The 15331-nt window shown below is 46.1% G+C and overlaps 2 protein-coding genes across 4 annotated transcripts in view; one reads left to right on the top strand and one right to left on the bottom strand.

Annotated features, from left to right (window-relative positions):
* Positions 1 to 6320, top strand: part of abi1a (abl-interactor 1a) — a 52830-nt gene extending 46510 nt beyond the window's left edge. For 2 of the 3 annotated variants that reach the window (XM_080547650.1, XM_080547648.1), the window contains 4 exons: positions 499 to 771; positions 3190 to 3276; positions 5153 to 5335; positions 5660 to 6320. In XM_080547650.1, coding sequence (XP_080403776.1) covers positions 499 to 771; positions 3190 to 3276; positions 5153 to 5335; positions 5660 to 5835 — 719 coding nt within the window. In that variant the 3' untranslated portion in view covers positions 5836 to 6320. The remainder of the gene's footprint in view (positions 1 to 498; positions 772 to 3189; positions 3277 to 5152; positions 5336 to 5659) is intronic. The other variant, XM_080547649.1, reaches the window with a different exon arrangement.
* A 2810-nt stretch (positions 6321 to 9130) lies between these two features.
* Positions 9131 to 14932, bottom strand: pdss1 (prenyl (decaprenyl) diphosphate synthase, subunit 1). Its single transcript, XM_080547611.1, has 11 exons — positions 14778 to 14932; positions 13967 to 14022; positions 13531 to 13663; positions 12967 to 13097; positions 12275 to 12416; positions 11780 to 11891; positions 11204 to 11313; positions 11031 to 11111; positions 10522 to 10635; positions 10214 to 10294; positions 9131 to 9360 (listed from the first exon to the last, which is right to left on the bottom strand). The coding sequence occupies exons 1-11, from the start codon at positions 14922 to 14924 to the stop codon at positions 9220 to 9222; spliced, it is 1248 nt and encodes a 415-aa protein (XP_080403737.1). The 5' UTR covers positions 14925 to 14932; the 3' UTR covers positions 9131 to 9219.
* Positions 14933 to 15331: the final 399 nt, after the last annotated feature.

Here is a 15331-nt window from a genome sequence, read left to right as displayed (position 1 = left end):
TCTATCTCTCTGTCTTCCCTCTCTCTCTCCTTCCCCTCCTCCTGTCCTCCATCTCTATCTCTCTGTCTTCCCCTCTCTCTCCTTCCCCTCCTCCTCTCCTCTATCTCTCTGTCTTCCCCTCTCTCACTCCTTCCCCTCCTCCTGTCCTCCATCTCTATCTCTCTGTCTTCCCTCTCTCTCTCCTTCCCCTCCTCCTGTCCTCCATCTCTATGTCTCTGTCTTCCCTCTCACTCTCCTTCCCCTCCTCCTGTCCTCCATCTCGATCTCTCTGTCTTCCCTCTCTCTCTCCTTCCCCTCCTCCTGTCCTCCATCTCTATGTCTCTGTCTTCCCTCTCACTCTCCTTCCCCTCCTCCTGTCCTCCATCTCGATCTCTCTGTCTTCCCCTCTCTCTCCGTCCCCTCCTCCTCTCCTCTATCTCTCTGTCTTCCCCTCTCTCTCCGTCCCCTCCTCCTCTCCTCTATCTCTCTGTCTTCCCTCTCTCTCTGGGTGTTTTCTAGCAGTGGCTCCCGGGCCTGGTCTGGGCCCCATCCCCATGTCCCAGTTCGGAACCATCTCGCGCCAGATCTCGCGGCACGGCTCCAACAGCTCCTCCGTTTCCATGGTTTCGGCCACGGGGACCTACCGCCGCGCCCCCTCCGTGTCTTCCCAGTTCTCTTTGCAACAACAACAACAACAACAACAACAACAGCAACAACAGCAGCAGCAGCAACAGCAGCAGCAGCAGCAGCCTCACATTAACGGGGGTACTCCCGCCTACAACCAGAACTCAAGTAAGACACCAGCATGTCTGCCCCCCCCCCCCCCCCCCACCAACCCCCCCCCCCCCCCCCAACCACCAACTGTCAACATCTGTTTTTTGCTTTTATACGACACGTTATAACGTTATATCGCCGTATCAGCCTTTAAGAGCAGGGTCGGTGTTCGACAGTACCTCAGACTTCGATAGCGCTCATTGGGTATGTGCGCGTAAGCTAACCTCACCAGTTTAGTATATGACCACCCCACCCGGTCCCTCAGTCATAGAGATGTAGCTGCTCTCCAGGAATGTAAACGGTTCTGTACATGTCTCTTTTTCTCCCCAGTGGTCATCCACATACAAACGCATCCTTCGCAGGCTAAACAGTTTAGTTATGTATTCAAAAGCCAGTCTTTAGCCTCCCCAAGGTCAAGGGTGTTTTTTTCTCACAGCTGTATCGACTTCCCTCCACTCTGAAAGTGCATGTTAAGGCTTTTCAACTGACTTAGAATGTCTGGTCCTCTGATTACCCGGGTAGATACGACGCAGACCAATCGATGAAAGCAACGCAGAGTCCCGGCCGTTCGGCCTCAGGCGACGCGCTATCTGAATATCGTCCCCTACGCCTGACATGAGCTGCTGTCGACATGACAGAGTATCAGACTTCATGACGCTTTATGACCGCTGCTGTGCATTCTGTCCAAAGCAGTGCATGATGGTCATGTGTACCATGGCCATTAAATATAACATTATGTAGATCACTGACATGATATCTTATATATTTGATATCGTTAGCCTCATAGCATAATTGCCCACGTCATATTTTGGCCAAATTGAGATATCTGCCTAACTCTACTCTCCTAACACTGCTGATTCACTGTGCATTATTACCTACTATGCCCATCAGCCTATCAGAATGCTTGTTACATTCCAAAATCACTATCTGCCCAAGTCATCTCTTTGACATAGGCGTTTTTGACACTACATACAAAGTGAAGCATGACTTAGGCAATTATGCTATGAGGCTAACGATATGTAATATGTCAGTCAAGGAAACACAACTTGACTCATAGTACCTTCACGACATCGCCTAAAACGTTTGTGCTAGCTTTCCCAGGGTGACCGCTAGCTAGCTCAAGGTGTCCACCAACTTCAAGCGAGGTGTTTTATTTTTAGTTCTGTCCTGTCTCTTTCGACACGAACCCCCCCAGAGGGGAGCACACACACACCCATACACACACACACACACACACACACACACACACACACACAGTAGCCTGTGGTGTGTGTCTGCCTGTACAAGGACTTCTGATCCCCACCAACATCATTAGGCCTGAACTTCTTACATGAAAGTCAAGTCAGACAGCCTCCCTCCTGCGCTGTGTTGAATGGGGAATTGCCTTTCCCATTTCTCTCATTCACTAACAGTATAAAAGTCTGGTGAATAAATCGGAACGACCATCTGTTTAAAGTGTGTGCAGGCCTACAGATGTCTGGATGTTGAGAAGACAGAGGCAGGGAGACTGAGAGAGAGAGGAAGCATCCCTAATGATCCAGAACATCAATCAAAGCCCAAAGTGTTAGCCTAGCCTACATAAAGTGTTAGCCTAGCCTAACCCCAAACTATCAGACAAATTCCTGTCCTTGTCATTACGTCTATCCCCTCGCTTTACGGTTCGGTACGTTTGATCTCAATTACGCGGGATAACGATGAGGTAGAAGCTTTGTCACTCTGTGTAACTCTCCTCTGCTGGGACAGCAAGTCAGGGAAGACTGATCATTCTAGGTGAATTGTAGGTTGCGTACAGCGCCCCCCTGTGGCCGCGTGCAGACACTGCACCAGTACTCGTTTGTGGATCTGGATCTGGAGCAGGAAGTATGCGAGAACAGTCAAAGATAATCCCTGTGTGACAGCCCTTCGTCCGACGGATACAAAAATAGACTTCACTGCACTTCACAGCAGAAGCACAGCACTCTGTTTCTACGCTCTGTAGTAAATATCACACTTCACATTCCTCTTGCCTAGTAGAGTCACACACAAGCCTCACAGCTAACTTCTCTATCTGCCGTGTGTGTGTGTGTTTCTTAATTGTCCTTGTTGGTATTGTTGTGTTGATTTTGGTTTGGGGGCTTGAGGTGTTTCACTATCGTCACTGTCGTGTCTGGTGACTGATGTCTGCTTCTGTTTGTCTTCTTCCTCCCTCTATCCTCCCTCCATCCTCCCTCCTCCTCTCTGTCAACTGGATTTGCGTCCCCTCTCTTTTTCTCTGTGTGTGTGTGTGTGTGTGTGTGTGTGTGTGTGCGTGTGTGTCTCTCTCTCTGTGTGTGTGTGTGTGTGTGTGTGTGTGTCCCTCTCTCTGTGTGTGTGCGTGTGTGTCTCTCTCTCTCTGTGTGTGCGTGTGTGTGTGTGTGTGTGTGTCTCTCTCTCTCTCTGTGTGCGTGTGTCTTCCAGTGTCTATCGCTCCGCCCCCTCCCCCCATGCCTCAGCTCACCCCACAGATCCCTCTGACAGGCTTTGTGGCCAGGGTGCAGGAGAACAGTAAGTCCAGAGGCCACACACACTCCCTCCCTCACCCCACCTCTAACCTGCGTAGCTCTCACCCCAAGCACACTCCCTCACCTGAGTAGCTCTCCCCCCCGATCACACAACAGCTAGCATGCACCGAGCCTGCTCACCAACCTGTCTTTGTCTTGTTGCCTTAAAACCTTTGATACCACTCCTCCTCCGTTCTCTGTATTGCTAGTAGTTCTGCTAGTAAGTAGCGCTCTGACACACGCCTATTACCATTGCCTTCTTCCACACCTTCTCAAGAGAGTCCAGGAATGGAGAATAAATATTGCGCAAGACGACTGGCTCGGTTCCAAGGTTATTCGGGAGAATGTTCAAGAAGGGAGTTGGCCGCAGCGACTGATATTTCCACAAAGTCACACGTGTGCAGTATAACATACACACATACACAGTACTGTAGAATTCAAGAAAGCATTGTATAAACCGTACACAATTATTGTTTGTGTGTGTGTGTGTGTGTGTGTGTGTGTGAGATCGACATAAAAGTGTGTGTGCTTAAAGAAGCTTACCATGCTATTCTGGGACAGATTAATGTCTTGAGTTACTGGCAGAATTATTGGCAGTATTTCTCTAGCAAGATGGCTTTCATTTCCCACTTCAACTGCTATAATTGTACCCTGGGTGGTCTTGGCAAAATGGCATATCATTCTGTTTAAGACAGCTCTGAGAATCCCTCAGCTCCCATTAATTGTTATATGTCTGAGTGGAGTCATGTTGGATATTCAGGTATGGCTCCATAGGGATCGTAATGTCATATCCCGGTGGCTCTGAGGATATGAATTATTATTCAGGCTGCCGTCTAGGCCTACTGTATGGCTTTGGACATTACTTATTTGCTCATGACTTGATAGGTGATTCTGATTATTATTATTATTTATATGCATTCTTATAATGTAAAGCATGTTAGGGCTTAAGTTACCAACCCACCATAAATACTGTCTTTGTATATCAGAATACATTATATTTGAGGTCGATCACAAGGCGGTGATGGATTCACGCGGTTGTGTCTGTGTGGAGTCACAGGATTGGACGAAACATGGGGCATCCCACTTCCCCTAACTGACACTGGAGTAGTTGCAAGACCAAGACTAAATCTGACACAAAAAGGATTTGTTTATACGCAACATTATTTGATGCATAGAATACAAATGTGTTGTCCTCAGTCGTCGAAATAGGTAGGAACTTATGTACTGTAGTAGCTCCTATAAAAAAAAACAATTCATCTCTGTAAGAATTAATTCAAAGGGTTGTCTCCCGTTTCTACATTGCAAATAACTTGATTCAACGAACCAGTTAACCAGTTAATCACATTCACAACAAACCTATTCCCCTCCCCCATTATCATTATCAAGCAATCTAAAGTAAATTATTAATGGGAGTTATACAACATGACAAGGAGCGTGTCTGTCTTCTGGGAATATAATGGGAATAGGATGGAAGAACATCCCCCACCCCCAGGCTATACTGTGCATGAGTGCAGCATCGTCACGATAACAGGTTGTACAGATAACCTAGAACATTCCACAGCAATCCACTGAATAAGTGATGTTGAGGTACTTTACCCAGCATGCACCACACTCACTGTCATGCCTTCGATCCTGTACTGACTAATCACCCTGATGCCTGACACAGACTAGTGCATGTTGCTCTGACACACACTAGTGCATGTTGCTCTGACACAATTGCATGGGGCTTTCACAAATGTAAAACTGTTGGGCTTGGTCGCATGTGCAGCCCAGATGTTGGATGTTGATTGGGCCTGGAGTTTTCCCCTGACTGATGTGAATCGAACGTATCGCTTCTAATCTCCCTCTCTCTCCCCCTCGTCATACTCATCGTTCGGCAGTCGCGGACAGCCCTACTCTGCCTCCCCCCCCGCCCCCAGACGACATCCCCATGTTCGATGAGTCTCCCCCCCCTCCGCCCCCCCCGGTGGACTACGAGGAGGAGGAGGCGGCTGTGGTGCACTACAGCGACCCCTACGCTGACGGAGACCCCCAGTGGGCCCCCAAGGTCTACATGGAGAAAGGTGCGCCTCAAGGCTCAATTACGACACCGGTGTACTTCACGTAACAACGTCCCTACTCTACCCTACACGTTTCTAAACGGTTTAAAAACATGAGGCGGTCCCTTGTTATCCCTGGTATCCTTGATACAAAAGCCGCTTGATGAACTTCAATCAAGGATCTATGTTATTGACTCTCTCTCTCTCTCTCTCTCTCTCTCTCTCTCTCTCTCTCTCTCTCTCTGTGTCTCTCTCTGTCTGTGTGTGTCTCTCTCTCTCTCTCCCCCTCACTCCCTCCCTCCCCCCCTCCCTCCCCCCCTCTCCCTCCCCCTCTCCCTCCCTCCTCAGTGGTGGCCATCTATGACTACTCCCAGGACAAGGACGATGAGCTGTCCTTCATGGAGGGCTGCATCATCTACATCATCAAGAAGAACGACGATGGCTGGTATGAAGGCGTCTGCAACGGCACCACGGGGCTGTTCCCTGGCAACTACGTGGAGTCGATCATGCACTACGGTGACTGAAGGGACCCTGCTTCCTACAACTACTACTACTACTACTACTACTATCACAGTGTATTTATATCATATCTGATCTGCCGAGACCAACGAAACAATACATCTGACCCCTACGAAGCTTTTTATGAATATTATGACAGAATGTTTGTTCCCTTAATGATTGCAACTATACAAATAAATAAAAAAACGATATCTATTTACTTTTATTTTGGTGTTACGGGTCGATCGGGGCACGTTATAGAGTACAAAGAATAAATGTGCTGATGTGGTTAGGCTGATGACATCACAAGGGGCTGATGATTCTCAATCCATAACGATGAATTGAGAATCAAGGACCAACGATGAATTGAGAATCAAGGACCCCAATTGAAATAAGCCAGTGGCTTTCTTGGGTTTTTATCCTGTTAGTTGACCTTGTATGTAATATGTACTTTCATGTACCTACTTCTGCAAATCTTCTAATAAAGTTTTCAATCAATCAAAAAAAAAAACATCACAAGGGGCTGATGACATGCTCACAGGGGGGTGTGGTCTTACGGGTGATTCCAGAGACCAAGTAATACCCGCTGAAGGTTATTATACATCCTGTACTCGTCATGTCCTACATGCACAACATAACATCTGACAAACTATTCATTAATGTTTCTTTTCGCTGTCAAAAATCTACATTTGTCATACGTTTTATTTGAGTTTTTCTTGTGAATATATGTTAAGAGTGTTAAGAGTGTTATGCTACGTGGAACAAAGGTTTTTCAGATGTCATACGATGCGTTGTGTAGGCGTCATGGCTGTCTTGTGTACGCACCTTCAGTGAAAGTGTTACTACTGTTAATTGTATATATAGAGTGAGCTAGCAGCCGGGTGGGTGTGTGGTAGTGTAAATTCAGTGAATGTCAATCACAATATCTAGCAGTCAACTCACCAGAGAACAAGAAACTGTCCAATAGACGTTCTTATCAAGATTTCAACAAAAAAATGGTGCCATTTATTTTTCTCCTTTTCACCTGATCAAGGCTGATTCCGTTTTTTGGATGTTGAATGCAGATTTCGATAGATTGTCATTTATGAATCAAGGAACTTTTTATCTTTTATTTTTATTTGTGTATGTTTTATTTCAGGCTACCACAGTCATTCCTGAAACTAAGTCTTGGTGTAAAAGCATGCATTTGAAATTCTAAACGATAAACTGTTGTACTGTAACCTCTATGTTTAATGCCATTTTTACTTCCATTTTATGTTGTCATATTTACACTCAATTTAGGTTATCTTATTATATTTTTTTTGAATCATTTAATTTGTCTAGTCAAAAAGGCATTTGTGGACATGTTCATGTCTTTATTTTCTAAATGCTCTAATTTGTATTTAAACAATTTGATGATATTAAATGTACATGATCGATGTGTACATCCTGTTTGTGTAGCAGAGCAGTGATTGTGTGACTCACAGCCCAGAAGACTTGATCTGGACACATTCCTTTTTCATTTGAGTTCAATATTCAGCTTTAGGAAATATGTCACCGTAAATAACTTCTTACTAATCTGAACAAAATTCAATAAATGTAGATAGTTCTGTAGACTTATAAGTATCTAATGTTAACTACCGATAATGGGTTACGATGGATTGAAATCCATGCTGTGTTACTGGGCCTCGATTTGAAATCGCTTCTGTCACGATGTGCATGAAAACGAAACACTGCCGTTTTACAACCTAGCGATGATGGAGACCAACATGACAACTCCGATACCTCCTCAGTCTTTTACCTTAGAGCAGCAATGGACAAAACTGTCCAAATAGATCACATTGTTTTAACCTGTCATTGGTTTGGTTTCATAACTCAGGTCTGGAAATCATCTTCTTTCCTTTCATTGTCCCAGAATGACCCCTACTACTCTGTCAATCCTCATGTATAGTTTTAGTAAACACTCACCTCTTAGGAATGACATCTGACTATCTATTTCATTGACAATTGAGATCGGTGTTTTCAACCTCATGGTCTCTGTGGGTGAAGTTGCCCCTTTTAGGCACAGATCTGAGATCAGTTTGACCTCCCCAAAATCTCAACCGTAACCATTGGTGGGCGAAAAAAGCAAAACTGACCCAAGACCAGTGTCTAGGGGCAACTTCACCTTTCTCTTGAGGGGAAGTCGGGGTTTCCTGGAGGACACAGCCGTCTCCTGGCACAAGACACACGTCTCCTCTTCCAGGCTTGTGTCTTGGACTCACAACAACATGGAACTACCTGCTCTCCTCCTCTCTGTCGACCAAACCAGGACACCGCAGCTAAAGCCTTGATACTTGTGTCTGTATCTATCAAACATTATTATACGATTGTTCCAGCTTAATTTTATGGGGTAGAAAATATCGAAGCTTGTCTGTCTGCCCTTTAATTTGTATATATAATAATGTTAATTGAAAGATTCATGTACAGTCTTTTATAATAAACCATTCTCCTACGTACAGTACTGTAGTGGTGTGGTGATTGGGAAATGAAAAAAAAGAACAGTAGAGGCTTCGCTTAAAAAATATCTTCTCTTTTAATTTGAGTACGTAGCCGTTGCAGATGTTAAGGCCTTGTTGTTAGGGAGCACTCTTAACAGAAGTACTTCACATAACAATCCAATTAGTAGATAGTCGACACAAACAAATGACATTGGGCCTTTGCCATGCGGACGGATCTTCAAGCAACATCTTAACACAGATCCACACACACACCCCAACAACAATGATTACCCATCTTCCATCTTGTCTGGAGTTAAAATGATCCCCCCCCCTACCCAGTACCCAGCGTGAAACATGAACTACAATCAATGATCGGAACAGTTTGCCGGTTGGAGTCAGGGAGGTGTCTGCGTTTACAGTACTGTATACAGTGAAAATCTGCCGTTTTCAACAGCGACCCTTTGAGAGCCCCTCTGAATAAACAAAATGTCCTACGTCCAAACCTCACTGCTGTGACTTATGTACAAATTCACTGAACTAAGATGATTTAACACAGTTGAGAGGGATCTGGTCCTCTGAGCAGCTCAGCCAGGGGTCCTGCAGGTCTGACGTTGAAAACCCAACAGGTGAATATAATCGTGTGGTTCTTTGTTTAGTGACCCCCCCTCCACAAAAAAAAAGTGTTTAGGAGAGGTGAGGAACACACCGTGGGTAACATGAGGCCGTGGATCTCAAAGTCATTCCTGCAGGACCCCCCCTGCTTCAGAACCAAAACTCCCAGAACCATTGATGTAACATAACCACCCTCCACCTCCCCCTCCTCCTCCTCCTCATCCTCCGGACCCCCCCTCCCTGACCGACATCTCCCCTCCCCCGTAGAGGGACTTTCCACAGGTAGCTGCCTGGAGTGAAGCCTTTAGGGGGGTGGGGGTGTGTTGGGGTGGGTGGGGTTCACTTGTCGCGGGTGAGCACCATCTGGGTGAGCCTGATGAGGGCGTCCCTCTCGGGGGAGGGGGTGAGCAGGCTGATCTGTCTGATGGCCTCCTGGCAGTACTGCTGGGCCAGGTAGTGGGTCTGCTCCACGCCGTCACTCTGAGGGGGCAAACAACCAATCAGGATGAGTCTCCTTAAAGCAGGGATGCAAATTGTCCATGGCCCAAAAAAGGCGACACTTTTTTTTTTTTGGGGACTGAAAACGATCAATGCGCGGCTAACCTTAGAGGAGACATTTTTTGACGCTAGCACTAATGGTGTTAAATGGATATCGCTAGCACTAACGGTGGTCTAACAATGATAAATAGCGGCAGCCCTGACCGTAACACCTGCAGAATTACTTCGGAAAACAGTTTACTGTGACTGTGTTCTCTACGCTGTCTGGAACTGTACCTAGCTGCCTGAAGCAGGCTAAGTAGCGCTGAGAACCGACGGTTCTGGAGCCTAATGGCCCTTAGGGGTCAGGAGTCTATCTCCTGTTTCCGTAGCGTGAGGCGGCTTGATGTACAAGTACACCCCCTGGACATGACGCTGGTATGTCGCAGGGTCTTACCCCCAATCCAGCCCTTAATGCTGAGTGCCAAGCAGGGAGGCGTCGGGTACCATTTTTGTAGTCTTTTGGTACGACTCGGCTGGGGGTCGAACTCATGACCTCCCGATCTCAGGGTGGACACTCTAACCGCAAGGCCACTGAGATGGTTGTCTTGTACAAGTAAATAATATAGTGCACAAGACTGGGAAGGCAGATAGATAGATGGGGTCCTCACAAAAAATTAGAGTAGTGGCAACTGCAATTATTGCATGTGTCATGTTATGCACTGATATTTTTGTCAATTGTTTGTTTTATTCTCAGTGAATAACTACTACACGAACAACCCTCACAAAAAGTAAATGTGGCGGTGGATCTGTCTGTCCCATATTCGCATTTAGTATCAGGCATCGTTGGGCTCACCTGAAGCACGTACTGCCAGGCCCGGTCCACATCTCCACTGGTGCTGAACCTCCTCATGATCATTGCGTGCAGCTCAGGAAACTACAATGAAATCAGAGAAACATACTGTCACAGATGAAGCGGTTAGGTGTCATATTAGCTGCTGTATTTTGACAGACATCGACCCTGAGAAAAAGGTCAGCTGTACTGTACCAAATTTCTGTTCTATCTATATCTGATTATTTCAGACCAATTTGGTACTTATTTAGCATTTGTTGCCATTACAACAAACTTTGTTGAGTGTGTTTGGCACACCCGCACACACGCACCTGTTGACAAGCGAACAGGACCGGTCCAGTAGCCAAGCCCAGCTTCAGGTCTGCAGCCGAGGGTTTCCCTAACTGTTTGGCGCATGACGTAAAGTCCAGCACATCATCCACCAACTACAGACGGAAGACACACAGAGAAAATAAACCTAAATGATATACACACAGTTACAAATCGTTAGCCTCATAGCATAACTGCCTAAGTCATGCTTCACTTGTGGTCAGCCGAGCCATCTTTGTATGTAGTGTCAAACATGCCTATGTCAAAGAGATGACTTCACAGATAGTGATTTTGGAATGTAACAAGCATTCTGATAGGCTGATGGCATAGTAGGCAATAACGCACAGTGAATCAGCAGTGTTAGGAGAGTACAGTTCGGCAGATATCTCCATTTGGCCAAAATATGACTTAGGCAATTATGCTATGAGGCAAACAAAATGTACTAATAATATATGTAAATATTAAAATGATAATCAAATGTGATTAACAAAAGCCACATATCTCAAATTACCTGAAATGCGATACCGACATTCTTCCCGTACTGAAAAGCTATTTCGTGGACCGCAGGATCCGAGTTCACCAGGATGGACACCTGGAGTGGAAGAGCAGCACAGCCGTCAACACAAACCCTGTTCAGCCTGGCCACCAGGCTGGGGTATTCCTGTGGAGGTAGAACGTACATACTGCTTTACAGCTGTTGGCGATGAGACTTGCGGTCTTCTTGAAGGTTTTCTCGAGGTAGTGTTTGAATCTCTCGTTCTCGTTCTCCTTGGAGCCCAGCTGCATGAATTCACCTGGAACACCAAGATCAATATCTGTACAGCGGTTCACACCTGATTTGTTTGCGTTACGCCACTTGAGCGCTGAATACTCATTTCCTCTTGGTAAATACACAGTTGCGACATCTATGGAAGTAGAGCGAGCGGGTGAGTAATTCAAGCCGTTAAAAAGTGAAGTTGCTTCATGTACTGTACTCTCTCCTGCCGCCCCTAACCTGGACTCCTTCAAATCAGCCCTCAAAACTCATCTGTTCACCAAGGCCTTTGGCCCCTAGTCTAGTTTCGTCACTGCCGCTGTCTTTTGTTTTCTTTGTTTTTGTTTCTGTTCTGTCTGTCTGTCTGTCTGACTTTCTGTCTGTAAAATGTCCGTGGGTTTGAGAAAGGCGCTATATAAAACCAAGTTAGTATTATTATTATTATTACTGTAGGGTGACAGCGGAAAAAAACTGAGACACAAACCAGACGAAGGAAGCGTGGTTACCTCGGACCAGGTCCTCTATGACCTGAGACAGCACGGACACCACCGTGTTGTTGCCTATACGGGCCAGCGCCATGGAGGCCGCTGACAGGATGAAGTCACCTGCTAGGATAGCCTGGGGAGAGAGGACAGAACACAGGGTCACTCTCACACACGTAGCCATAGTCAACCAACGGTGCTTGTCACTGGTTTTCACTGAAGTATGGACTGGGCTGCACTTATATAGCGCCTTTATCCAAAGCGCTTTACAACCGCCTCTCATTTACCCGTTCACACACACATTCACACACCAATGGCGGCAAGCTACCATGCAAGACGCCGGCCGGCCCGCTCACTGGGAGCAATTTGGGGTTCAGTGTCTTGCCCGAGGACACTTCGACATGTGGCCAGCCGGGGCTCGAACCGCCGACCTGCCAACCTTGCGATCGTTAGACAGCGGCTCTACCTCCTGAGACACAGCCGCCCCCTAGTACTCCCGGCTCTGAGGCCTCGGTGTACCTTTCTCTCGCCCCAGACCTCGTTGATGGTGGTCTTCCCCCTGCGCTTGCCCGAGCCGTCGATGACGTCGTCGTGCACCAGGCTGGCGGTGTGGATCATCTCTGAGATCATAGCGATGGACCGCTGACCTGGGATCAGATCTCTACACGGAGAGAAAGAGAGTCTTACTTCCTGTATCAATTATTCAGCAGGTGAAGACGACTGACGTGACTAACAGCTGTGGTCATTCTAGTCCCTAAAGGCAGCTCAGTCACTTCATGAAAGGTCTATTGTGGATACAGTGAATTCAGTACAGTATGATTATGTTCCCTACGCTCTCCTGCAATAAGGTAATTACAACAAACACAGGGTGTGTTCCCTTAGATTTTCCTTTTAAATGGTAAATGGACTGACTTATATAGCGCCTTATTCCAAAGCGCTTTACGACGGCCTCTCATTCACCCATTCACACACACGTTCACACACCAATGGCGGCAAGCTACCATGCAAGGCGCCGGCCCGCTCATTGGGAGCAATTTGGGGTTCAGTGTCTTGCCCAAGGACACTTCGACCTGTGGCCAGCCGGGGCTTGAACCGCCGATCTGCCAACCTTGCGATCATAGACCACCTAATAGACCACCACTACGCACACTGGTGTGGACCCAGGCTGGTGTCTTACCCGTCTCTGGTGTGGACCCAGGCTGGTGTCTTACCCGTCTCTGTTGCTGTGGGTGTTCAAGGCCCGGGCCATCAGAACCACGATCATGGGGCGGAAGGCCTTGCCGGTCCCGTCAAAGTAGTAGTCACATAAAGACCTCAGCTCTGTTTTGGACACGAAGAGCTCCTGTGTAGCAAAGAGACCACAACAACAACAAAAGGTATTTGTTATTTTAAGTCATTTAGCAGACGCTGTTTTATCAAAAGTGACTTACAATAAGTCGATTTGTCTAAGTAAGTCAATCAACGATACAACAGTCATTGCAAGGAAAAAACCTTCGATAAGAAACAAGTGCCATTGGCAGTCACGGTGCTAGAAGAATAGGAAAGAGACTTTGGTGACTTTAGTTTCGTACGTAGTGTCGTAATCGTTATAGGGAAGTGGAATCAACGGCCGTCTGAGATAATGCCTGTCCATATAATTATGAGCGTCTCCAGTTATGGAGTTACATTATTGAACTATGTCGTATGGACTTCCATAGTGTATTGTATGCGCTTAAGAAGTGCACGCCGTTCTACAATAGAGGGCTCAAAGACGGAAACCAAGGTCAAACATGTACCTTTCTGATATCATTATACAGATCTTTCAGGTCTTTCTGGGCGAGTAGGAAGGGGTCCTTTAGTTTGGCATCGCTGTGTATCCTTTTACAGTAGCAAAGCTTTGGTGTGGGATAAAGCAACCGTGATTTGTGCCTACAAGGGGAGGAAAAATAATGTTACGAAAAGCATTATCATGTGAATTCAATTCAATTAAATTCAACTTTATTCACCATGTACAGTGCACTAGGAACATGACTTGGTATTCTCCACGCTGAACAAGCTACAGTACATCCAACAACGAGACGACGACACAACAATACTCAAGACACACAATATATACAGTACCAATATGAGTGAATAAATACACTGTACAACTTAGTGCAAAAACATGTCAAGGAAGGAATCTCTTCTATCTCTTGTGATATAACAACACAGGGAGATGTTAGTGATGCTCACCTGGTCAGAGCTGAGCTGAGGGAGGTTGTGAGTGAAGGCCTAGCGGAGGACCGCTCCTGAAGGAAGAGCAATGACATGTCAGTCACGAATGAATGACTAGAGGAACCACAACACAAAGCACATGATGTAGTCCTAACCTTGGCCAGGGGATCGTTTGACAGCTTCTACACAGATCAGTGAAGGAGTCGTAACAGGGGTGTAATAAAGGTTTAAAAGTTCATTTCTAATTCAGCTCTAGTCTCATTTCATGAACAACATAGCCTACCCAACAACCTAACACCTGATCAAATATGCATCTACCTGACAATTTAGGCTGCCCTATTCTCCTGTCTGAGCTCATTAATGTACCCTAGTGAGATCAGATACATGAAGTGTATGTCTGAGTGTACAGTCTTACATGACCTCTACAGTAAGAATGCACAGCCAACTTGTCTTTAGCTGGAACTACCTAAAACCTTCTGTCATTCAACATCACTATGCAATTATTAACAGTGGCATTTATTTCAAAGGACTCAGTTGTGTGTGTCTATGTTTGTGAATTTTGTTAATGTATGTTTCTCTTTTTTTGTCTTTTGTTGTCTCGTCTTTGATGTTGGTATATAAAAATGATAATAAAAATATTGTGAAAAAATAATAATATGTGGACCTCTACTAAACACCGATTTTAGCCACACGTGTCAGGTTATATATACATGTGTCAATGAGATCAGCCTGTAACATTCAACAGCTCCCAGGTCAGGTCTGCTGAGATCCAGGAGGGAGGGTGACCTTCTCTCTCTGGGCTGACAGCAGACCCTCATGTCAGCCTCACCTCGTTCCCCCATCCAGTCCCATGGAGCGATGAAGCAGCGAAAGCAGACGATCTTGATCTTCCATTAAAAGCACACACAGTATCGAGTAATCGGATCCCAGTAGAAGAAGTACTCCACCTCCAACAGTGCCTCAACGGTACCGCCATGTTTCTCCCACACACACATCCCGGGAGAAACAGGTTAGAACGTATTACCGGAAACGGAAAAGCGTTTCGCGATGACAGTTCGATGACGTTCCAAAAACCCCGGGAAGTAGTAGGGGTCGCTCCCACAACATGGCTCTGACATCGAGATTACAAGGTTCCATTTGGTTTAAAAACTAAGCGTTAAGCGAATAGGAAAATAATCGATCTCATATCCATAATTCAAATGTGTTTATTTGGTTTAAATGCTAAGGGTTAGGCAGGCGCATAGGGAGTGCCCTATAGTGGGCGCGGGAATTGACTGGAATTTTGGTCTTCCTCAGCCACTGTAGTAGGTGCGGTCGAGTGACGTAACGCACCATATATGGTTAGCTCTACGAACCTTATATGGTAGTTCATGTTCCGTCAAA

Source organism: Nansenia antarctica (assembly GCF_963989245.1).
Source record: "Nansenia antarctica genome assembly, chromosome: 17".
NCBI lineage: Eukaryota > Metazoa > Chordata > Actinopteri > Argentiniformes > Microstomatidae > Nansenia > Nansenia antarctica.
The sequence above is the reverse complement of the archived record's forward strand: the minus strand, read 5'-3'. Positions and strand labels throughout refer to the sequence as shown.